The 23,830-nt window shown below is 49.1% G+C and overlaps 1 protein-coding gene across 1 annotated transcript; it reads right to left on the reverse strand.

The window, feature by feature from the left end:
• Window positions 1-1,638: 1,638 nt before the first annotated feature.
• On the reverse strand, window positions 1,639-21,505 carry NMI (N-myc and STAT interactor). The gene is made up of 10 exons (XM_064154896.1): window positions 21,346-21,505; window positions 19,172-19,222; window positions 16,261-16,338; window positions 15,689-15,817; window positions 13,146-13,253; window positions 9,603-9,765; window positions 7,412-7,518; window positions 6,093-6,285; window positions 4,700-4,806; window positions 1,639-2,556 (listed from the first exon to the last, which is right to left on the reverse strand). Exons 2-10 carry the CDS (start codon window positions 19,214-19,216, stop codon window positions 2,365-2,367), a joined length of 1,122 nt encoding a protein of 373 aa, XP_064010966.1. The 5' UTR covers window positions 19,217-19,222; window positions 21,346-21,505; the 3' UTR covers window positions 1,639-2,364.
• Between the last annotated feature and the right edge of the window lie 2,325 nt (window positions 21,506-23,830).

The raw sequence follows: 23,830 nt of genomic DNA on the forward strand, positions 1-23,830 counted from the left end.
ATTTATCTTTATCAGGTTTTTCCCTCCCCCTTTTTAAGGCATCAACGTTTTAAGACTGTTCCCCAATCTCCATAAATCAGTACTCCAGCTTTTAATTGTAATTATTTAATTGCATAATGGTAATTATTTAGTAACTGTCAGGGAATCAATTCCATGCCTTTGCATGCTCTAAACAGCAAGAGGTGCTGCAGCCACATCTATCTCACCCAGCAGTCAATCCCATCTCAGCTGTGGTGCTGGCTGCCTTGTAGTGTCCCATAACCAGCTCCATCTATATTCTGCTTAGTCTGGAGAATCATAGAATCCTAGAAACAACCAGGTTGGAAGAGACCTCTAAGCTCATCCAGTCCAGCCTAGCACCCAACCCTACCCAGTCAACCAGACCATGGCACTAAGTGCCTCATCCAGTCTTCTCTTGAACACCTCCAGGGATGGCAACTCCACCACCTCCCTGGGCAGCCCATTCCAATGGCAAATCACTCTCCCTGCCTAACAGCTTCTCTGGAATGGGACCACAGAATCAGTTTTGGTTGGAAACGTCATGGAAAATCGTGGAGTCCAATCATTAACTCGGCACTGCCAGGGCACCACTAAACCATGGCACTCAGCACCATGTCCATATGGCTTTGAAACACCTCCAGGGATGGGGACTCCACCAGCTGGGTTGCCTGTTCCAGAGCTTGACAGCCCTTTCAAGGAAGAAATTGTTCCTCGTGTCCATCCTAACACCTGGTGCAGGTTCAGGCTATTTCCTCTTGTCCTATCACTTGTTCCTTGGGAGAAGAAAACAGCCCCACTTGGCTCTAGCCTCCTTTCAAGTCTCCCTTCACCCTCCTCTCCTCCAGGCTGAACAACTTCCATTTCTTCAGCTGCTCTTCTAAGGACTTTGTTCTCCAGACCCTTCAACAGCTTTGTTGCCCTCCTTTAGGCATACTCCAGCACCTCAGTGTCCTTCTTGGCCCAAAACTGAATGCAGTACTCAAGCTGTGCCCTTGCCAGTGCCCAGTACAGGAGTATGATCCCTACCTTGGTCCTGCTGCCTACACTATTGCTGATCCAAGCCAGGGTGGTGGTGGCCTTCTTGGCCACCTGGGCATTCTCTGGCTCATCTTCAGCTGGCTATTGGCCAACACCCCCAGGACTTTCTCTACTGGGCAACTTCCAGCCACTCTGCCCCAAACCTAGAGCCTTCACAGGGTTGTTGTGACCCAAGTGCAGGACCCAGCACTTGAGTCGTGTTGAACCTCATCCCATTGGCCTTGGCCCATGGATCCAGCCTGGGCAGATCCCTCTGTAGATCAAAACTGCCACCTGATGTTGTGTCATCCACAAATTTACTGAGGAAGCCTTGATCTCCTCACCCAGATCACTGATAAGATGTTTATAGAGAACAGGCCTCATTAACTACAGATACCTGAGGTATTTTTGTAGTGCTGCTCTTGTGCCAGCTGGGTTCACTGCCCTTTTCCTGCATACTAAGCTGGCAAATACCATGAAAACAAATCGTTTTCAAGGTTAGACTCATGCTGCTTCAAAGTTAACTGTTGCCAAACCATTTTAGCCCCCAACAGGGTAGCAAATAAAAAGGATGTCAGCAGAAAGGGAAGAACATTCCAGCTTGGAAAAGAAATCCTCATGTAATGTGCCATTTCTGTTTTATTGCCAAGGTCTTTTAGAAGAAGAACTGAAGGACAAACTGCAAACCAAAGGGGAACCTGGGGACTTAATATTAACTTGCTGGCTATTAAGTTATCAGAGGCTCTGACCCTAGGAAACAGCTTTTTGACAGCTTAAAGCAGTATTTCTGCTATAACCTTTACTCTAAGGTGCAGTTTCTTGAGTAAATCTGTGGTGGTTTTACACTCTCCATTTCCTACTCTACTTTTGAGAATGCAGATTTTAGGTAATGACAGGAAAATTGTCTTCAGGGATTTGAGGTATGGCAGCCCACAGCAGCCTCAGCAGGGCTGCACTTCTTTCAGAGCCACCTCCTGAAGTTAAGGCACTTGATAAAAGCAGGGCTGTGAGGACACTTTTTGAGTGAGATTACATATGGCTTTTGCAACCAAAGAGTAAGAAGGAGTAGATTTAACCCACTGTGGAGCAGGAGACCTTCCTAAAGTTTGCAAGGTCTTAAAAGTGTCGAGTACTGGTAAAAGCTTTCATCAGCTTCACCTCTGAAGCAGCCAGCAGTGAGTTTGAATTTGCTGTTCCACAGATCAGAAGGATAAGCAGTTCTTTTTCAAGTATAAACTTCAGTACTTTAAAGCACAATGCCTACAGAATGTCCTCTGCCTCTGATGAAGCAAAAAAAGAAAGAGGCAGAACTTCCTGAGTTCAACTTCCACTTTCTTTCCTGGCATTCTAACTGTCCTCCTCAAAACAAGCCCACATTGCTCCATTTGATACGTATTTGATTGCTTCTATTTCCCCACCACCATTACTGGGCCTTTGAAAATGAATTTCAATCATGTCCTGGACACTTTCTTCATCATCATCATCCATCCCTTTAATTCCTTTCAGCAGAAGGGTCTTCTTAGAAATCCCACAGTAGACCTATTGAGGAAAGAAACCAAAGTGGTGTTAGAAGTACAGCTAAAGGAACTGGCAGGCACTGAGAATAAATATCCTTGATCATTCCTGGATCAGATAGGGTTTGGATCAGATTATGGCTTGGATCAGACATGGATGGGATATTAGATTCTATTTCAAACAAGTGTGGTACATTTCTGTCACTGCAAATAGCTGCAGTTCCAAGTTCTTACCATGTACTACCAAGTTCTAGCCCCATTCACTGCTGTCAGGACAGCTGTGGTTGGAAAACACATTTAAGGTCACTGAGTCCAACTATTAACCCAGCACTGCCAGGTCACCACTAAGCCATGTCCTTCAGCATCATGTCAACATGGCTTTTAAATACCTCTAGGAATGATGCCACCACTGCTCTGGGCAGCCTCATCCAGGGCTTGACAACACTCTTGGGGAAGAAATTGTTCCTCCTGTCCAACCTAAACCTTCCCAGGCACGACTTGAGGCTATTTCCTCCAGTCCTATCACTTGCAGCTTGTGAGAAGTGACTAAGCTCCTCTCAGAATTGTAGAGAGCAATGAGGTCTCCCCTCAGTATCTTCTTTTCCAGACTTGCAACAATCTCAGTTCCCTCAACTGCTCCTCACAGGCCCTTCACCAGCTTCCTTCCCCTCTGGACATGTTCCAGACCTTCAGTGTCCTTCTTGGAGTGAGAGGCCCTCAGGACTTTCTCTATTGGGCAGTTTCCAGCCACTCTGCCCCAGACCTGGAGCCTTCATGGGGCTGTTGTGACCTAAGTGCACTTGGCCTTGTTGAACCTCATCCCATGGATTCAGCCTGGCCAGGTCCCTTTGCAGAGCCTTCCTCCTCTCCAGCAGATAAACTCTGCCACCACATTTAGTGTAACCTGCACACTGAGGAAGCCTCTATCCTCTCACCCAGGTCATTGTTAAATATACTGAAGAGAACTATCCCAGCACTGAGCCCTGGGGGACACCACTGGTGACCAGCCACCAACTGGACTTAACTCCATTCCCCACCACTCTCTGGGCCCAGCCATCAGCCAAATTTTAACCCAGCAAACCATGAAAAGCCAGCCCTACATTCTTCCACTCATACATATGCTAGATCTGGGGATCTCTGCTGACTCCAGACAGCCATCACCCCACAACAATCCATGCCAGTCCAGAATTCACAGCTGGAAAGGACACTTGGATCCATCTCATGAATACACATACTCCAAGTGGTGCTTTAATTACATAGCTCTGATTATATACACAGTGCTGAGGTGATCACAATCTATTCACACAAAGGCAAAGGAGACTTCAGTGAGCATGCAGACAGACTGGTGTTACTGGGAAAGAAACCAGGACTTGGGGTGAGTGAATGACTAAAAGAATGAGTAAGTCCTTCCTAGAACAAGGGGCTCTGCTGAGACTATCACACACAAATCACACTGGGGATGAGTATGACAGTGCTTTGTGACTCCAAAGATGTTGTGTCTGCAACTGACCTACTTCACAAGCAGTTCAGTATCTGATTCCTGTCTGGCACAGCCATTATGATAAATAATGAGATACTTTAATCAGGGAAAGACACACACACACACACCCTTTTCAATTAGATTATGTTTCAGGTGGCAAAACACAAGATTAGCAGCAGAGCAGCAGACTGCAGACTCATGGCTTGCTACTAAGTTTCCTAAAGTCCATGACACAAAAGCTTCTGCAGCCCTCAGAGATGAAACTTAGAATCACAGAATCGACCAGGTTGGAAGAGACCTCCAAGCTCAGCCAGCCCAACCTAGCACCCAGCCCTGGCCAATCAACCAGACCATGGCACTAAGTGCCTCATTCAGGCTTTGTTTCCACACTCCAGGCACAGCAACTCCACCACCTCCCTGGGCAGCCCATTCCAATGCCAATCACTCTCTCTGCCAACAACTTCCTCCTAACATCCAGCCTAGACCTCCCCAGCACAACATCAGACTGTGTCCCCTTCTTCTGTTGCTGGCTGCCTGGCAGAAGAGCCCAACCCCACCTGGCCACAGCCTCCCTTCAGGTAGTTCTAGACAGCTATAAGATCACCCGAGCTTCCTCTTCTGCCCACATCTCCCATTTCCCACCTCCCTCTTCTCTTTGAGTGGATTAGCCTGGACTAGATTCTCTCACCTGAAGTTTCTCCAAGTGTGTGTTGGTGTCTGGGGACACAGAGAGCCTGAAGCACCTTCTACTTACAAGGAACGGGTATTTAGTGCACCTTGCAATGCTTTGAGCTGCTGTAATAGAGAGTATCAAAAGAGGAGTCAGTAATACAATTTAAGATGCTCTTTTTAAGTGTATCAAGGAACAGATTTCTCTATCTTACATGGATTTAGAGGTGATAGTACACTTGCAAATCCTTCACATGCATTCAGCAAACAAGTTTGGCATTTCCAAACAAGCACAATCATTAAATACTCACAAAAGCTTCTGCAATAAATCTAAAGCAGCTGCTCTAAGTGGCTGTGGCTCCAGCAGTCTTCACACAGTTGGGCAATCTGAAAGCCTGTGCAATTTCTTTGACATGAGACAAGAGCTAAAATCAAACACATTCCACTGATTTTCTTTTTTGCAGTTCAAGTGTTTAGAAGTGCAAAGGAAAAAAAATGGGAGTTTGTCAAAGTTAAGACAAAAATGAAGCTCACAAACTGCACACCAGATCATGTCTGATCAGAAAGCATACTGAAATGCTGCAGAAAAGCACCTAGGAGGACTGGGTGGACAAGTTCACCATAACAACACAATCTGCCATCATAAGCAAGAAAGCCAATGGTCATCTTGGGTGGATTGAGAAGAGTGTGACCAGCAGCCCAAGGGAGGTTCTTCTCTCCCTCTGCTGTGCCCTAGAGAGGACATATCTGGAGTACTGGTCTAGATCTGGGCTGCCCAGTTCCACAGAGACAGGGAACTGCTGTACAGGGTGCAGTGGAGGCTACTCAGCTGCTGAGGGGCCTGGAGAATATCTGTGAGGAGGAAATGCTGAGAGCCCTAGGGCAGCTGAGCCTGCAGAAGAGCAGTCTCAGAGTGGATCTTCTCCATGCTCAGCAAAGCTAAAGGACCCATGGGGGGCAAGAGGCTGGGGCCAGACTCTAGTCAGTGGTGCCCAGCGACAGCACAAGGGGCAACAGGCACAAACTGGAGGTTCCATCTGAAGGTGAAGAGAAATTTGTTTGTTGTGAGGGAGCTGGAGGCCTGCAGCAGATTGCCCAGGGAGGTTGTGGAGTCTCCTTCTCTGGAGAGCTTCCAAGCCCAGCTAAGCATTGTGCTGCTGGGCAAGCTGCTGTGGGTGCCCTGCTTTAGCAGAGGAGATGCAGTGGATGATCTCCAGAGGTCCCTTCTAATTCTGTGTGATTGTGTGACTGCCTTGCTTACAGCTGCGTGGGTGGACCCACAGCTTTTCCTCATCTGCTACACTCCCTGTGGGCAGCATTTGCGACATCCAGTGGTTAACACAGGCCATGACACAGAGCAGACAGGATCTGCTGCTCTGGCCACATAGCTAACAAAGTATCTTGCACTGTACCTCCAGGTTTGAGGAATGTAATACCAGCTGATCTAGACTCCCTGTCGTATTTCACAGCTTCTACTTCTCCTCCTCCTCCTTGTCCAGGCTTATAGAAATTCAGCTCTAATTTGTCTCTCATCCACTCATCAGGGATGGATAGATCAGGTATTTCTGAAACATTGATCTTCTTCCCAGAAATAGTGACATGGAGCTGAAAAGAGAGATGAATAGAATAGAATCATAGAATCAACCAGGTTGGAGGAGACCTCCAAGCTCATCCACTCCAACCTAACACCCAGCCCTGGCCAATCAGCCAAACCATGGCACTAAGTGCCTCAGCCAGGCTTGGCTTCAACACCTCCAGGGATGGTGCCTCCACCACCTCCCTGGGCAGCCCATTCCAATGCCAATCACTCTCTCTGACAACAACTTCCTAACAACATCCAGCCTATACTTCCCCCAGCACAACTTCAGACTGTGTCCCCTTGTTCTGTTGCTGGTTGCCTGGCAGAAGAGACCAACCCCACCTGGCTACAGCCTCCCTTCAAGCAGCTAGAGACAGCAATGAGTTCTGCCCTGAGCCTCCTCTGCTGCAGGCTGCACACCCCCAGCTCCCTCAGCCTCTCCTCACAGGGCTGTGCTCCAGGCCCCTCACCAGCTTTGTCGCCCTCCTGTGGACACACTGCAGTACTGCAACATCTCTCTTGAATGGAGGAGCCCAGAACTGGACACAGCACTCAAGGTGTGGCCTGAGCAGTGCTGAGCACAGGGGCACAAGAACCTCCCTTGTCCTGCTGCCCACACTGCTCCTGAGCCAGCCCAGGATGCCATTGGCTCTGCTGCCCACCTGGGCACACTGCTGCCCCATCTTCAGCTCCTCTCTCCCAGCACCCCCAGCTCCCTCTCTGCCTGGCTGCTCTCAGCCACTCAGTCCCCAGCCTGTAGTGCTGCTTGGGGTTGTTGTGGCCAAAGTGCAGAACCCTGCACTTGGCCTTGTTCAATCTCATCCCATTGGCCTCTGCCCACCCATCCAGCCTGGCCAGGTCCCTCTGCAGGGCTCTCCTACCCTCCAACAGCTCCACAGCTGCTCCTAGCTTGGTGTCATCTGCAAACTTACTGATGCTGAACTCAATCCCCTGGTCCAGATCTTCAATAAAGCTATTGAACAGGACTGTGCCCAGCACTGATCCCTGAAGCACACCACTGGTGACAGCTGCCAACTGGATGTGGCACCACTCACCACCACTCTCTGGGCCCAGCATCGAAGAACACTGAACTTGAAGCTTTTTAAGCACTCTAACTTTGTCTTTTTATAGTTCAGTATGAAAGTGGATTACCTCAAACCTGAAGCCCATTTCAAGTTTGAGAGGGATCACTTTCACATCTGTTGCTTTGTTGTCCAGGATCAGAGTGTGCTTCCCCTTTTTCAGCAGCCTTTGGGCAACTAAGGAAAATCACAAGTTTTCTGACATGAGAAGCTTTCCTTTGTCATTATAAAACCTTTGCCAGTCTCTCACACAGAATCTCCTTTTGCATCAATATAAGAGAAATAAATAGGACAACCAGATCCCACTCTCCATGTCTTCAGGCATGTTGATCTCCATAAAATCCCACTCCTCACAGGCACCAGGTAAAATCCACTGTATCTCTAGAGTGCACCATCCCTCTGCTCCCTTAGACCCATCATGAGACATCTACCAGTAGGGAGACAGGGAACTACTGTGGAGAATCCAAATGCTGAGGGGCCTGAAGCATCTCTGTGAGGAGCAAAGGCTGACAGCCCTGAAGCTGTGGAGCCTGCAGAAGAGCAGCCCCAGAGGGGACCTGAGCAATGCTCAGGAAGATATAAAAGACCTGTAAGGGGCAAGAGGCTGGGGCCAGACTCTTGTCAGTGGTGCCCAGGGACAGGCCAAGGGGCAGTGAGCACAAACTGGAAGCCAGGAGGTTGCATCTGAAGATGAGGAGAAACTTGTTTGTTGTGAGGGTGCTGGAGGCCTGAAGCAGGCTGCCCAGAGAGGTTGTGGAGTCTCCTTGTCTGGAGAGCTTCCAAGCCCAGCTGGGCATTGTGCTGCTGGGCAAGCTGCTGTGGGTGCCCCTGCTTTAGCAGGGCAGTTGGACTGGATTATCCCAAGAGGTCCCTTCCAATTCCCACCATGCTGGGATTCTCTAAGTGCTGCCAACAGAAGTAAAAGAAACAATCAAATTTGGCTGTCAGAACATTTTGAGTCATTTTTGACAATACTCTGTGAGGTAGGAGCAGAGTCCAGTTTCAAACACCAAGCACTGTTTGTGTTAGCTGAGAGCTGAAGTGTGGAGATCCAACAAAAACCCTGTAGTGCCTGCTGGATTTATTTTCCCTACTGATTGGTATCCCAACTGTGAAAGGTTCTCTGTGCATTATTTCTTTGCTTTCTATTTTGACACTTCTTTTTTTCCTCCAAATGTTTATGTAAATCTTTGCCCTTTGGCAATGACATTTATCACAGAACCACATTGGTCAGAAGAGACTTTTCACTGAGGCCAACCATTAACTTGGCACTGCCACTAAATCATGCCCCTTGGCACCATATCTACACAGCCTTTCAATCCTCCCAGGGATAGGGACTCCACCACTGTCTTGGGTAGCCTGATCCAGACCTTGACAACCTTATCAGGGCAGAAATCATTCCTCGTGTCCAACCTGAGACACCCTTGGCACAACTTGAGGCTGTTTCCTCTTCTCATACAATTAGGGGACTGTTTTGGTTGAAAAGACTCCTGAGATCATTGAGTTCCATCACCTAACTTAACTAAGTCTGGTACTACACCACACCCCTTAGTACCTCACCTTGTCCTATCACTTTTTCCTTGGGAGAACAGACCAAACCCCACCTGGCTCCAACCTCTTTTGAGAGAGTTGTAGAGAGCAATGAAGTCTCTCCTCAGCCTTCTTTTCTCCAGGCTGAACCATTCCAGTTCCTCCAGATGCCACTCACCAACCCTGTTCTCCAGACCCTAGACCAGCTTTGCTGTGCTTCTCTGGACCTGCTCCAGCCCTTCAGTGTCTTTATTGTAGTTAATATGACACTTAAAATACATATCTTAGAATCATAGAATCAGTCAGGGTTGGAAGGCACCACAAGGATCAGCCAGTTCCAACCCCCCTGCCATGCCCAGGGACACCCTACCCTAGAGCAGGCTGCCCACAGTCTCAGCCAGCCTGGCCTCAAACACCTCCAGCCATGGGGCCTCAACCACCTCCCTGGGCAGCCCATTCCAGCCTCTCACCACTCTCATGCTCAACAACTTCCTCCTCACATCCAGCCTGAATCTCCCCACCTCCAGCTTTGCTCCATTCTCCCCAGTCCTGTCACTCCTTGAGAGCCTAAAAAGTCCCTCCCCATCTTTTTTGTAGCCTCCTTCAGATACTGGAGGGCCACAAGAAGGTCACCTGGGAGCCTCCTCTTCTCCAAACTGAACAGCCAATGTGGACAGTGCTCTCCAGACTTCACCTCATTACTGTTGCTGAGGACTAGCAACAAGACTTACCTTCTTCATCCTCAAAAGTGATCAGTGCTTGCTTTTGATTCAGTCTGAAGGGGATTTTTGTCCTTACAGTAAAATGACAGTGAGTGTCCATGTCCAGACAATCATCCTTCTTGCCTTCCATGTGACTGAATTTCATCTGCACTTCTGCCACCTTTTTCTTGATCTTGGTATTTTTAGAATCAAAAGAGAAAAAAAAGAGAGAAATAAAATAAGGTCACTTCTGGAGGTCTTTTGTTGCAGAAGAGTAGAACAATTTGTTGTTTTCCATTGAGATTTGGGGGTTTGAAAGCTTGACAGTCAAGCAGGTTAAAGCCATGGCTGGGTAAACAGCTACAACCTTTCCAACTCAACTAAGTAGTTGGACTTATCTATTTGTTAATGAGGTTTGGGTTTGTTTGGGGTTTTTTTAGTTCATTAACTTTGAATTTCAACTTGACCTTAATAAATAGAGTTCAATTCAACTGAAGTCCAGGAGGATTTTTTGCTGGGCTTCAGCAACCAGCAACAGAACAAGAGGACACAGCCTCAAGTGGTGCCAGGGGAGGTACAGGCTGGATGTTAGGAGGAAGTTCTTGCCAGAGAGTGCTTGGCATTGGAATGGGCTGCTCAGGGAGGTGGTGGAGCCACCATCCCTGGAGGTGTTGAAGCCAAGCCTGGATGAGGCACTTAGTGCCATGGTCTGGTTGATTGGCTAGGTTGGACTGGCTGAGCTTGGAGGTCGCTTCCAACCTGCTTGATTCTATGATTTCCCCCTGCAGAAGCAGAATACTTTTGGTATCCCAAATCTGCCAAACCAGAGTCGTTTGTGTTGCCATTTATTTTTGCCTGATTGCATCACAGCTTTACACCAGAAGGAGAATTCTGCTGCTCAACAGCCTGGTCTGTTGGAATCTTAGTAAAACAGAGAAGAACACCCAAGGATTTTATCACTAGATTAGAACTGTTCATGGAGATGCTGGTGAAGAAAGACTGTTTGAGGGAGTTTCAGATAACTCTGTTTTCCCTTCATGTAACTATTACACAATAAATCCCTGTAAAAGGTTAACCCTCCTGGTGGAGTGGTCTTGACCCTGACCCCAGGTCCTCCTGACTCCTTCCTGGGGATGGGTTTGACCCTTACTTCAGGTGTAGTCTAGCCCCTTATAAAAACAGAGGAACTTCTGTTTTGATCTCTCTTGCCCTCCTGTTCCTGCTGCTCTTTGTTTTACCACATGGCCATCATTCCACGAGGCAGACAAAACATTTGCCATCAATCAGCTTATATATATATATTATATCTTCTTTTCCCCTCCCTATGCCTTCTTTGTAACTCCCCTACCTCAAATGCCTTTTATTTCTCAAGGTTTTCTCTTTTAACTTCCAAATCAGAGTGAGACTATTTATTTGGATGTGTTTTACCTTTTTCTCTCTACACCTAACTGCCTTTCTTTGGCAAAAAAAAAAAGAAAGGGAAGAGGGAAAGGTGTCCTATAAATTGTTCTTGGTTCTATTAACTATAGTTGAGTCTCTGGGAAATTTAAACTAGAACCAAGACAAGCCCTGTGTGGAAGAAAAATAGCTTGTGACAAGATAAAAGAACCAGAGTGATTACACCTACCCTCAAAACTAGCACCTTATCTAGGAGCCCTCTACTGCCAATGGAAAGAGAAAGACCCTTCCTGAAGATAGCTCAAGACCTTGGGTAGGGCTGCTGGTCACACTGACTCTCCTTCCAGAGGAGCCTTCCCCTCTCCAATGACTGCACAGGAAATTTAGGAGGCTGGACTTGACTGACATCTCTTGCACTCAGAAATGTCATTTAGAAAGCTAAAGCTACTATTATGAACATTAAAGAAAGGAACACTTGGATGGTGTTTCAATCTCTGTACAAACACAAACTGATCAGTGTTTTCATTTCCCTGTAAATTGCCCCAAATATTTGGGTTTGTTCCAATTTGGAATGAAATCAAGCTTCTGAAAGCTGACATTTCCCAAAGTTCCCATTTCTGAACATCTCAATCTGCAGCAGTTTCACCACTTTGGATCCTATTTGGTATCACTAATATATATCTGGCTGTAATTGATTTCTGATGTGGAGTAATATGACACAATACACAATACAAACAAGAGAAGCTGAAGAGAGGCTGAAACAAATGCTACCTGTGCTGTACAGTGGATTGATTGGAGAATCAATTTCTTAGAATCAGAGAATCAGGCAGGTTGGAAGAGACCTCCAAGCTCAGCCAGTCCAACCTAGCACCCAGCCCTGGCCAATCAACCAGACATGGCACTAAGTGCCTCATCCAGTCTCTTCTTGAACACCTCCAGGGACAGTGACTCGACCACCTCCCTGGGCAGCCCATTCCAATGCCAATCACTCTCTCTGACAACAACTTCCTCCTAACATCCAGCCTAGACCTGCCCTGGCACAACTTGAGACTGTGTCCCCTTGTTCTGTTGCTGCTTGCCTGGCAGCAGAGCCCAACCCCACCTGGCTACAGCCTCCCTTCAGGGAGCTGCAGACAGCAATGAGCTCTGCCCTGAGCCTCCTCTTCTGCAGGCTGCACACCCCCAGCTCCCTCAGCCTCTCCTCACAGGGCTCTGCTCCAAGCCCCTCACCAGCCTTGCTGCCCTTCTCTGGACACCTTCCAGCACCTCAACATCTCTCTTGAATGGAGGAGCCCAGAACTGGACACAGCACTCAAGGTGTGGCCTGACCAGTGCTGAGTACAGGGGAAAAAGAACCTCCCTTGGCCACACTGCTCCTGTGCCAGCCCAGGATGCCATTGGCTCTGCTGCCCACCTGGGCACACTGCTGCCTCATCTTCAGCTCCTCTCTCCCAGCACTCCCAGGTCCCTCTCTGCCTGGCTGCTCTCAGCCACTCAGTCCCCAGCCTGTAGTGCTGCTTGGGGTTGTTGTGGCCAAAGTGCAGAACCCTGCACTTGGCCTTGTTCAATCTCATCCCATTGGCTTCTGCCCACCCATCCAGCCTGGCCAGGTCCCTCTGCAGGGCTCTCCTACCCTCCAACAGATCCACACCTGCTCCTAGCTTGGTGCCATCTGCAAATTTAGTGATGCTGAACTCAATCCCCTGGTCCAGATCATCAATAAAAATGTTGAACAGGACTGGGTCCAGCACTGATCCCTGGGGAACACCACTAGTGCCAGCTGCCAACTGGATGAGGCACCATTCACCACCACTCTCTGGGCCTGGCCCTGCAGCCAGTTCTTAACCCACATCAGAGTGAATTTGTCCAAGCCACGAGCTGCCAGCTTGGCCAGGAGCTTGTTGAGGCAGGCAGTGTCTTGCTCAAGAAATATAAAGTGAGAGCATTTGAAAATCTCTAATATGTGTATTTGTAATTTCAGCTATTAATTCTCTGCTTGCCTGCCTTCCTCTGATGTTTTCAGGACCTCACCTACCTGTATTTCTTTCCATATCCTTCACCAGGTAAATGAGAACACTTCAGGCTACATGTTAGACAGAAATCAGTGCAGTTTCAAATGCTAAGCATCTGCCCCCCCTTCCAAAAGACAAACTGCAAAACCATTTCCACCTTTACCTGACCACACTGTGACAGCAACGAGCTGTATTTCACCAGGTCTTCTTGGAGCAGCTCGATTTCACTCTTCAGCTCAGCATTCTCTTGGTTGATTATGTTGACTTGTTGCTAGAGCCCCCAGAAAGTATGAAATGCAAAATGAAATGCAGAGAACACAAAAGTAACTTGCAGCAAAACCTACAGGCCTCCATGGCAGCCACACAGGATGCAATTTGCACACAGCTCTATCTATCCCCAAGACAAATTCAATTCACTGAAGTGCAGTTTCAAAGTACATTGCAGTAAGAGGGGAGGTTGAAAGAGGAGTTGGTGATTCCAAGCACATAAACCTCACAGTGCTTTCCACTGTCATGTAAGTCCTTTTTGCATGCAAGGTCAGAGCCTACAACTGCACAGACAGTTCTGTACCAGGTGCTATTTAGTAGCCCTTGTTTCCTTTTAGGTGACCAAGTGAGGACAGTTTCTGACATGCTTCTCTTCCCTCTTCACACTTCAGCAAGGAAGAAGGAGGACCTTTTCCATCTCCTGTCTGCTACATATTTCTTCCACACCAGTGCATTAGAATGGGCTACCCAGAGAGGTGGTTGAGTCTCACCAACCCTGGATGTGTTTAAAAGTCATCTGGTTGTGGTGCTTGGGGATATGGTTTAGGGTGCACCTTGTGGAGTAGGGATAGGGGTTGGACTTGGTGATCCTGAGGGGCTTTTCCAGCCTGAATGTTTCTGTGATTCTGTGAATCCTCAAAGGACATCAAGCAAATAAATAATAAAGCCAGTGTTTGCTGGACAGGGAGCACAATAGAATGAGAAGGAAACACCTCAGCTGTAGTCAATTCCAGCTATGCACAACTAGAAGAGAATCTTCTCAATCTTCAGCAATATCTAAATGGCAGGAGTCAAGAGGATGGGGCCAGACTTTTGTCAGCAGTGATAATGGGAATTTGGCACAAACTGGAACCCAGGAGGGTCCCATCTGAAGATGAAATTTCTTTGGTGTGAGGGTGCCAGAGCAGATTGCCCAGAAAGGTGATGGAGTCTCCTTGTCTAAATTGATTCCAGACCTGCCTGGCCATTGTGATGCTGGGCAAGCTGCTGTGGATGCCCCTGCTTTAGCAGTGGGGGTGGACTGGATGATCTCCAGAGGTCCCTTTCAAGCCCTACCATGCTGGGATTCTGTGGGAAGATTGCTCTCTTACAGTAATTCACCACTTGAAATATTTAGTCACAGTCACAGAATCAACCAGGCTGGAAGAGACCTCCAAGATCATCCAGTCCAATCTCGCACCCAGCCCTGTCCAGTCAACTAGACCATGCCTCTAAGTGCCTCATCCAGTCTTCTCTTGAACACCTCCAGGGATGGTGACTCCACCACCTCCTTGGGCAGCCCATTCCAATGGCAAATCACTCTCTGTGAAGAATTTCCTCCTAACAAACTGAAACCACTTGCTTACTTCAGTTGCAAACTATTACAGACTAGTTTTGATTAGCATTGGCTAAGTGGAACATCAGCAGAAGAATAAGGTACACAAAGTATCTTGCTGAAATTTGATTCTTCAGGTGAATTGGCTACTGTGGTTACCTCAAAATGACCACCCAGGGAGTAAAACCAGCAGTGTTTACTCAATCAAAAATGTTGAGAAATCTAATTTTTCTTTATCTACGAAGTTACTAAGACCAGGAGCTGAAGAAGTAAGGAGGAGAACCTCTTCCACCTCCTCTCTGCTACATATTTCCTCCACACCAGTGAATTGGAACAAGCTATGCAGGGAGGTGGTGGAGTCCCCAACCCTGGGTGCGTTTAGAAGTCAATGACAAAAGCCAGATGAGGATAATGATCAATTCTGGGTATAAAATCCAAACATTTCTGATTGGAGAACCAAACAAACTTCCAGAAAAATCTCATGCCCGACTTGAAGGTAGTTAACTTCCTGATTGTATTTTCATAGCTTGTAACAGTGAAGCTGTAATTTCTCATCAGTGACTTAGAGGCCAAACCAAACATCCCTGAAACCACCTCAACAGCCTCTGTAAACTCCCCCTGGTGTGGTACCAATCACTGCATGGCACATGGAAGACATGAACCAATTAGTTCTAAAACCAATTAGTGCTAAGAAGAAAAGGCCTCTTCAAACAGGTTCTGGCTTTTGCCAAGCTCACTGTCAGCCAAAAAATGGTAATCCCCTGGGTGCTCTAACATCTGAGGCTAACAAAGCAGTGTCAGTTTTAGCTGAATCACACCAAACTGAACATCATCTCTTAGTGGCAACTCTTGGAAGACTGCTTTTGTCTGTCTGCATCTTCTACAGAAAACAGGTGTCAGTGCTGCCAACATCACCCTAAGACTTATTTTATTGCAGTGGTTCTTAATCTGCCACTTGAGTGTAGAACACTCAAGTCAGTGTGCAAACCAATAGAGATGTAGAAAGTGAAAAGAAAATACTGCTCCTGTTTTCTCTCATCAGCACCTCTTTAGCTCCCCAAACACTAAGAGCTGTGAGCAAACCTTTTCCATACCTCCTGGGTCTCCCTAGACATAATAATCACCTTATGCTGTTTCTCTTGCAAGTCCTTCAGTTTGGTCAACTCCTCCTCTGCTTTAAAGTACTCTTCATCAGCACTTGTTTTAGCAAGAAGAAGGTCAGCTTTTGCTTTCTCAGCTCTTTCAACTCTTTCCTGGAGAGTAAAAAGTGGAAGATTTTTAGTTATAGGTTTGTTTTTTTTTCCCCTTCCACAGGAACAAACAAAATTTTAAGTCTTTTATATTTAACACTTTGGATAAATATTCTTCTTAGTCTTACAAGTGTAGTTCTCCCTGAGACCAACTCAAACATATGTCATCAAGGACTAAAGAACATATTAAACATGTTCTAGCTGGGGGAGACTTGATTTGATTTCAGAAAGATGGAGAAAAGGTCTTCTAAATATCTTTCATCTTATTTCTGCCCAGGGGTCACCATCCCTGGAGGTGTTTAAACAGCTTAAATGAGTACATGTGGCACTTTGGGACACAGTCTGGTGGTCATGGAGATGTTGGGTAGAAGGTTGGACTGGATGATCTTAGAGGCCTTCTGTAACCTTAATGACTCTGTGATTTCTACATGCTTTACAGAACTTGCCTTCCATTTCTTCAGTTCTTCTTTAAGTCCTTCCATCTCATCTATTGATGTGTCACAAGGGTCAGGGGGTATCATCCTCTGGGGAGGAAAGAAAAGGCACACAGAGGTTTTACACCTTGTTAAGCAGTAACTAGGACACTCCAACATCCAGTAAGTGTCAGAATGAAACCCCACACCTCCTGCAACTGGATGAAGCATTTCACCATGATAGTTTCCAACACATGTCCCTCAAATAAAGGCTAAAGTATTTTGCCTGTGTATCCCTTGTAGCTGTTTTCCTTCAGTTATGCAGGCACATTATGTGGGGAGTCAAACATTTTGCAGGATCAATTATGTTTTGTAATGAAATCTTCCTAGAACCTGCATGCCAGAGCACAGTGTGTGCCACAGAATCCTTTCCAAATCCATTCAGACACTCAGGCCAAATGACTGAACTATTTTAATGGCCAGGCAGGACAAAAATCTAAGCAAATGGATCCTGGTTAGCAATCCTTATTTGCTAACTACTCGACTGAAAACAGCCACAGGGTAATATTTTGATAGCCTTTGTGATGATGTGACAGGATGAGGGCAGAACAATGGATATTGTCTACCTCGATTAGAGCAAGGGTTTGGACATTGTCCCTCCCATAACATCCTCACAGGGAAGCTTAGGAAGTGTGGGTTAGATGAGTGGGCAGTGAGGTGGGTTGAGAACTGGCTGAAGGACAGAGCTTAGAGGGTTGTGATAGACAGTGCAGAGTGCAGTTGGAGGTCTGTCTCTAGTGATCCTCTCCAGGGGTGAGAACTGGGTCTAATCTCGTTCCATATCTGCATCAAAGACCTGGATGAAGGGAAGGAGTGAACTCTCAGCCAGCTTGCTGACAATACCAGACTGGAAGGAGTGGCTGATACCCTGCCAGGCTGTGCTGCCATTCACCCAGACCTGGACAGGCTACAGAGCTGGGCAGAGGGGAACCTCATGAAGTTCAACACAGACAAATGTAGAATCCTGCTCCAGGGCAGGAATAACCCCTTGCATCAGTACAGGTGAGGGTTAGGGTTAGGAGGAGAGGACCTGGGAGTGCTGTTGGACAAGTTGCCCATAAGCCAGCAATGTGCCCTATTGGCCAAGAAGGCCAATTGGTGTCCTAGGATGCAGAAGAAGAGTGTGGCCAGCAGGTTGAGAGAGGTTATCCTCCCCCTTTACCCTGCATGGGTCAGGTCACAGATGAACTCTTAGGTAAAGTTTTAGGCACTCCAGTTCAAGACACATAGGAAACTACTGTAGAGAGTCCAGTGGAGGCTCCAAAGCTGCTGAGGGGCCTGGAGCATCTCTGTGAGGAGGAATGGTTGAGAACCCTGGGGCTGTGCAGAAGAGTAGCCCCAGAGGGGACCTGAGCAATGCTCAGCAAGAGATAAAAGAGCTGTGGGGGATGAGAGGCTGGGACAAGATTCTTGTCAGTGGTGCCCCGTGCCAGGACAAGGAGCAATGGGCACAAAGTGGAAACCAGGAAGTTGCACTTGAAGATGAGAAGAAACTTGTTTGTTGTGAGGGTGCTGGAGGCCTGGAGCAGGCTGCCCAGAAAGGTTCTGGAGTCTCCTTCTCTGGAGAACTTCCAAACCCAGCTGGGCATTGTGCTGCTGGACAAGCTGCTGTGGGTGCCCTGCTTTAGCAGTGGAGTTGGACTGGATGATCTGCAGAGATCCCTTCCAACCTTCACCATGCTGGGATTCTGTGACAAATAGTAGAAGTAAGTTGGCTCTGTGCTCCTCCACATGGAACTCAGTACCTCAAACCCAGAAATGTTAATTTGCTTTCTCAGCAGTTCCTCTCAGAGAATGTCTAAAAAATATCCAGGCCCAAATGGGATGCTTCCAAGCCCAAGGAATTTGGACAATGAAATTTAACATCAAGCAGGAGGAAGGTGATAAAAGAAGCATTTCAGAATGTCAGTTTTTCAGGGCAGAAGTTCACCACCAGGGGAAAACTACAACTGGATAAAGCCCAAGAAGAGAGAAAATCTTCTCTGTTTTGTTTCTATGGCTTCAATATTCTACAGAAGGGAGAAGAAAAAAAAACCCAGAGAGGTCAGTTAAAACAATCCCTCCCTTCTACTTAAGATTACATAAAGCTTGGATGTGACTCATGAATTTTAGGCATGTAAAAGGTCTAAATCAGATTATCTTGTCAATTCTCCTGGTCATAGAGTCATAGAATCAAGCAGGTTGGAAGAGACCTCCAAGCTCAGCCAGTCCAACCTAGCACCCAGCCCTGGCCAACCAAATAGACCATGGCACTAAGTGCCTCATCCAGGCTTGTCTTGAACACCTCCAGGGATTTCCTAAAACCAACAACAAATAAAATAGCCTTTTTTTAACCCTGGCTACTTTGGCCAGTTGAAAAATGCCTGTTAAGCAACAGGGAAATCCCCATCTGCCTATAACTTGAAAGTGGATACAAAAATTCCCTTGCTCGTGGGAGCTAAGAGCAGGGAAGTGAAAGGTTATGCTACAGCCAGAGTGGTTAAAAAGGATGTGTGTGGTTTGGGTGTTTTCTTTTAACTGAAAAATCATCTAACCCAACCTTTTTCAACCTGAAAGAAGGGGAAAAAATGAAGGAAACCTCAAGGCATCACAGGGAAATTCCCCACCCAGGGAACTGAACCAAGGAGAGGCACCAGGAGAAAGGAAATTCCAAAGAAACCTCCAGCAAGGCAGATGAGTGAAGGAAAATTCTGACAGAATCTGTAATGCAGACACTTTGGACTGGGATTTTCCCCAGGGAAACAGGAGGTGGGGATGAGGAATTCCCAAAGTATTAAAGACTGGAAGAAAATGAGATGAGACATTTCAGAAGCACTGCCCTCTTAGCAGAAACCCTCAGAGATAGTGGCAAAGGCAGATTTTTCTCTCATCAGGAGATACTTACAAACCCATTCTCTTCCAAAGGTAGGGGGGAACTTGTTAAATCCATTGCAGCCTAAGTAAACAGGGGGGGAAACAATAATTACAACCTTGTGTGCTTTGGTTTCTCTTTTTTATTGCAGCAGCAGAAGCTGTGTTGAGCTAACCCAATTTTTACAGGTGAATGCTGTATCATTTCATAGGCAAAAATGTGGTGTTTTCATAGAATCACAGAATGGTTTAGGTTGGAAGGGACCTCAAAGCTCAGCCAGTTCCAACCCCCCACCATAGGCACCTCCCACATGAACAGGTCACTCAAGGCCTCATCCAAACTGGCCTTGAACAATTCCAAGGAGGTTGTGGAGGATCAAAGATCACATTCTGTGCTTCTGTCCTCCACAACCTCCCTGAGTAACCTGTGCCACTCACTGCCTTACCACAACTTCTTCCTAATATCCAGTTTAAATCTCCTCTCTTCTAGTTTAAACCCATTCCTCCTCATCTTGTCATAGAGTCAACCAGGTTGCAAGAGACCTCCAAGCTCAGCCAGCCCAACCTAGCACCCATCCCTGGCCAACCAACCAGACCATGGCACTAAGTGCCTCATCCAGGCTTTGCTTCAACACCTCCAGGGATGGTGACTCCACCACCTCCCGGGGCAGCCCATTCCAATGCCAATCACTCTGCCAGCAACTTCCTCCTAACATCCAGGTCTTGTTATTACAAGTCCTTGTAACTAGTCCCTCCCCAAGGCTGCCCAAGGCTATTTTGGGCATCTGAAGCCTCCTTCCTCACTAAACTTAAGAGCTAAGGACCCATGTGAGGAATTCTACATTGCACAATTTAATTCTACTGTCTTGAAACTTCTGTGCTTACCTTTACACTACTTTCATGCTGTTACACACACCCTCAGCATCCTGTTTGCTCTGTGCTTTAAGAGATATAACCCTTAAACCTGCTGAACACCAACAATAACACTTCCTTTCCACAGCAGATAAAGTTAAATGCAGATTCTGCTGCCACAACATTTGGTGGAAGCAGATAAAAGGGATTGAAGAGAAGCTTATGAGCCACTGATTCTGATGCTAAGGTGTCCAAGTTCACAAGTAAATGCTGCTGGGGTGCACAAGGGCTTCACAGCAAGGGTTAGACACTCTCTAAGGAGCATTTAACACCTGTTGCATCATGACCCAGCTGGACATTTCTCATCCTCTCTCTCGGAAATTCTTAGTTTGGTTTTGACCCAACACTACCATGTCCTGGAATTGTTCAAAGGGAGGTCAGATGGAGCCTTGAGCAACCTGGTCTAGCTAGCAGGAGGTGTTCCTGCCCGTGGAAGTGGGTTGAAAAGAGATGATCTTGAATCATAGAATCACAGAATTAACCAGGTTGGAAAAGACCTCTGAGATCAAGCCCAACCTATCACCTAACCCTTCTAACTAAACCATGGCACTAAATGCCTCATCCAGCCTCTTTCTAAACCCCTCCAGAGATGGTAACACCAAGGTCATAGAATCATAGAGTCAAGGAGGTTGGAAGAGACCTCCAAGCTCAGCCAGTCCAACCTAGCACCCAGCCCTGGCCAATCAATCAGACCATGGCACTAAGTGCCTCATCCAGGCCTGGCTTCAACACCTCCAGGCACGGCGACTCCACCACCTCCCTGGGCAGCCCATTCCAATGCCAATCACTCTCTCTGGTCACTTCCAGCCCTAACCATTCCATAGTTCTATGATACTTGCTGCAATCAACAGCAGGTGAGTTGAAATGAGGCCGTTCTGGGTTAATGACTCGGGAATGCCTCTCTGGTCTGCGGTAAGTAACGAAGCTTTCCCAACCTCTCCAGCTCTTCCCCACTCAGCAAAGCGAAAGGAGAGCTGCTGCAGCCCACCCTCCTTCGGCTCTGCTGCAGGACGGCCGGGTCAGGAGGTAAGAGAAGTGTCCTGCCTGCACTCCTGTGCTGTCCCCCGTGCTCTGAGGGGACCATAACCACGGCTCCGGGCCACACTGGAAGCTCTGGCAGCCCAACCCCAGCCCCTCAGCTCCCCGGGCTAGGCCTCTGCTTGGCGGACCCCGGCCTGGCTGCCGAGCTCACCGGCCCGGGGCTGGCTGCCGGGAGGGCGGACGCACGGACAGCCCGGGCGGCGGGCACAACTCACGGCAGCCGGGCACAACTCACGGCAGCCGGGCACAACTCACGGCAGCCGAGCGCTCCGCACGGCGACAGGTCCTGCGCTGCGCCGCTGGCAGCCCCGCTGGCAGCCGCGCTCCCCGAGCAGCGCCGCCGCTTTCGCTTTCCTTTTCCCCCTGCCGCTGGCGGAGGCGGCGCCGGGGGGTGGGTGTGTGTCTGGGTGTGCCCTGCCCTCGCCGTGCCGCTCCTCTTCCTACAAGTGACGCGGGGAAGGTGGTGCCGGGCCCCGCCACCGCCCCCGCGGCCTCATCCCTCCGCGCCGGCAGGGCAGGGCTCTGCCGCGCCTGCCCGCAGCCCAGGAGGGCATCGAACCGAGGGAGGGCAGGGCTCTGCCGCGCCTGCCCGCAGCCCAGGAGAGCATCGAACCGAGGGAGGGCAGGGCAGGGCTCTGCCGCGCCTGCCCGCAGCCCAGCAGGGCATCGAACCGAGGGAGGGCAGGGCTCTGCCGCGCCTGCCCGCAGCCCAGCAGGGCATCGAACCGAGGGAGGGCAGGGCAGGGCTCTGCCGCGCCTGCCCGCAGCCCAGCAGGGCATCGAACCGAGGGAGGGCAGGGCTCTGCCGCGCCTGCCCGCAGCCCAGCAGGGCATCGAACCGAGGGAGGGCAGGGCAGGGCTCTGCCGCGCCTGCCCGCAGCCCAGCAGGGCATCGAACCGAGGGAGGGCAGGGCTCTGCCGCGCCTGCCCGCAGCCCAGCAGGGCATCGAACCGAGGGAGGGCAGGGCTCTGCCGCGCCTGCCCGCAGCCCAGCAGGGCATCGAACCGAGGGAGTGCAGGGCTCTGCCGCGCCTGCCCGCAGCTCAGGAGGGCATCGAACCGAGGGAGGGCAGGGCTCTGCCGCGCCTGCCCGCAGCTCAGGAGGGCATCGAACCGAGGGAGTGCAGGGCTCTGCCGAGCCTGCCCGCAGCTCAGGAGGGCATCGAACCGAGGGAGGGCAGGGCTCTGCCGAGCCTGCCCGCAGCTCAGGAGGGCATCGAACCGAGGGTGCTCAGAGGCTGCAGCAGCTCTGCTGTGAGCACAGACTGGAGGAGTTGGGGCTGTGCAGGCTGGAGAAGAGGAGGCTCCCAGGGGACCTTCTTGTGGCCTTCCAGTATCGTAATGAGGCTACATAAAAACTAGGGAGGGACTTTTGAGGCTGTCAGGGAGTGGCAGGAGTGGGGGGAATGGAGCAAAGCTGGAGGTGGGGAGATTCAGGCTGGATGTGAGGAGGAAGTTGTTGAGCATGAGAGTGGTGAGAGGCTGGAATGGGTTGCCCAGGGAGGTGGTTGAGGCCCCATGGCTGGAGGTGTTTGAGGCCAGGCTGGCTGAGGCTGTGAGCAGCCTGCTCAAGGGTAGGGTGTCCCTGGGCATGGCAGGGGGTTGGGACTGGCTGATCCTTGTGGTCCCTTCCAACCCTGCCTGATTCCATGATTCTATGATTCTAAGGCCTGTCTGGATGTGTTCCTGTCTGACCTGAGCCAGATTGAATGGTCCTGCTCTGGCAGAAGGGTTGGAGATGGATGATATTGAAGGTCCCTTCCAACCCTGGCTGATTCTATGACCTATGGTTGGACCTGGCTGCCAGAGAGGCTGTGAAGTCTTATTCCTTGGAGAGATTCCAAACTCACTTACCAGTGGGGCAAGCTGCTGTGGGTGCCTCTGCTTTAGTAGGGTGTTTGAACCTGATGATTTCCAGAGGTCCTTTCCAACCCCCACCAGGCTGGGATTCAGGGATTCTGAGCTGCTAGCATGGATTGCCAACTCATGTCCAGCTTTTTCATCCACTATCAAGGAGGCTCCACTACCCATCAGCTATCAGAGCCTTGGCTGCAGAGCCCTGAGGTACCTGTGCTAGATAGCCACGGGCAGCACCCGTGTGCAGGATGGGGAAGGCTGCTTGTGCTGCACCTTCAGAGAGGGCAACAATGCTTCAAGGCAGTCATCATCTCCCTTCCATTTCTCCTATTTCACAGATTTAGCCAGGCCAGAAAATAACTTGGAGATCATTGAGTCCAACCTGTCACCTAATTAACTAACCCATGGCACCAAGTGCCTCATCCAGCCTCCTTTTAAACATCTCCAGGGATGATGACTCCACCATCTCCCCAGGCAGCCCGTTCCAATGCCAATGACTCTTGCTGTGATTGTGCTGTGAAGAACTTCCTCCTAACATCCAGCCTGAACCTGTCCTGGTGCAGCTTGAGACTCTGTCCCCTTCTGTTGCTGCTTGCCTGGCAGAAAAGACCAACCCTGTCTGGCTGTAACCTCCCTTCGAGTAGCTGTAGACAGCAATGAGCTCTGCCCTGAGCCTCCTCTGCTGCAGGCTGCACACCCCCAGCTCCCTCAGCCTCTCCTCACAGCGCTGTGCTCCAGGCCCCTCACCAGCTTCCTTGCCCTTCTCTGGACATGTTCAAGCACCTCAAGATGTTTCTTAAATTGAGGGGGCCAGAGCTGGACACAGCACTCAAGGTGTGGCCTGAGCAGTGCTGAGTACAGGGACAGAAGGACTGTCTCAGTC

Source organism: Pogoniulus pusillus, chromosome 2 (assembly GCF_015220805.1).
Source record: "Pogoniulus pusillus isolate bPogPus1 chromosome 2, bPogPus1.pri, whole genome shotgun sequence".
NCBI lineage: Eukaryota > Metazoa > Chordata > Aves > Piciformes > Lybiidae > Pogoniulus > Pogoniulus pusillus.

Coding starts and splice junctions, on each gene's coding strand:
- NMI (XM_064154896.1), bottom strand. CDS start 19,216: ATGGATTTAACAAGTTCCCCCCTACCTTTGGAAGAGAATGGGTTT. Junction 7,519..9,602: donor CACTTTTGAGGATGAAGAAG/GTAAGTCTTGTT, acceptor GATTTTCCTTAG/TTGCCCAAAGGCTGCTGAAA. Junction 4,807..6,092: donor TACATTCCTCAAACCTGGAG/GTACAGTGCAAG, acceptor TCTCTATTACAG/CAGCTCAAAGCATTGCAAGG.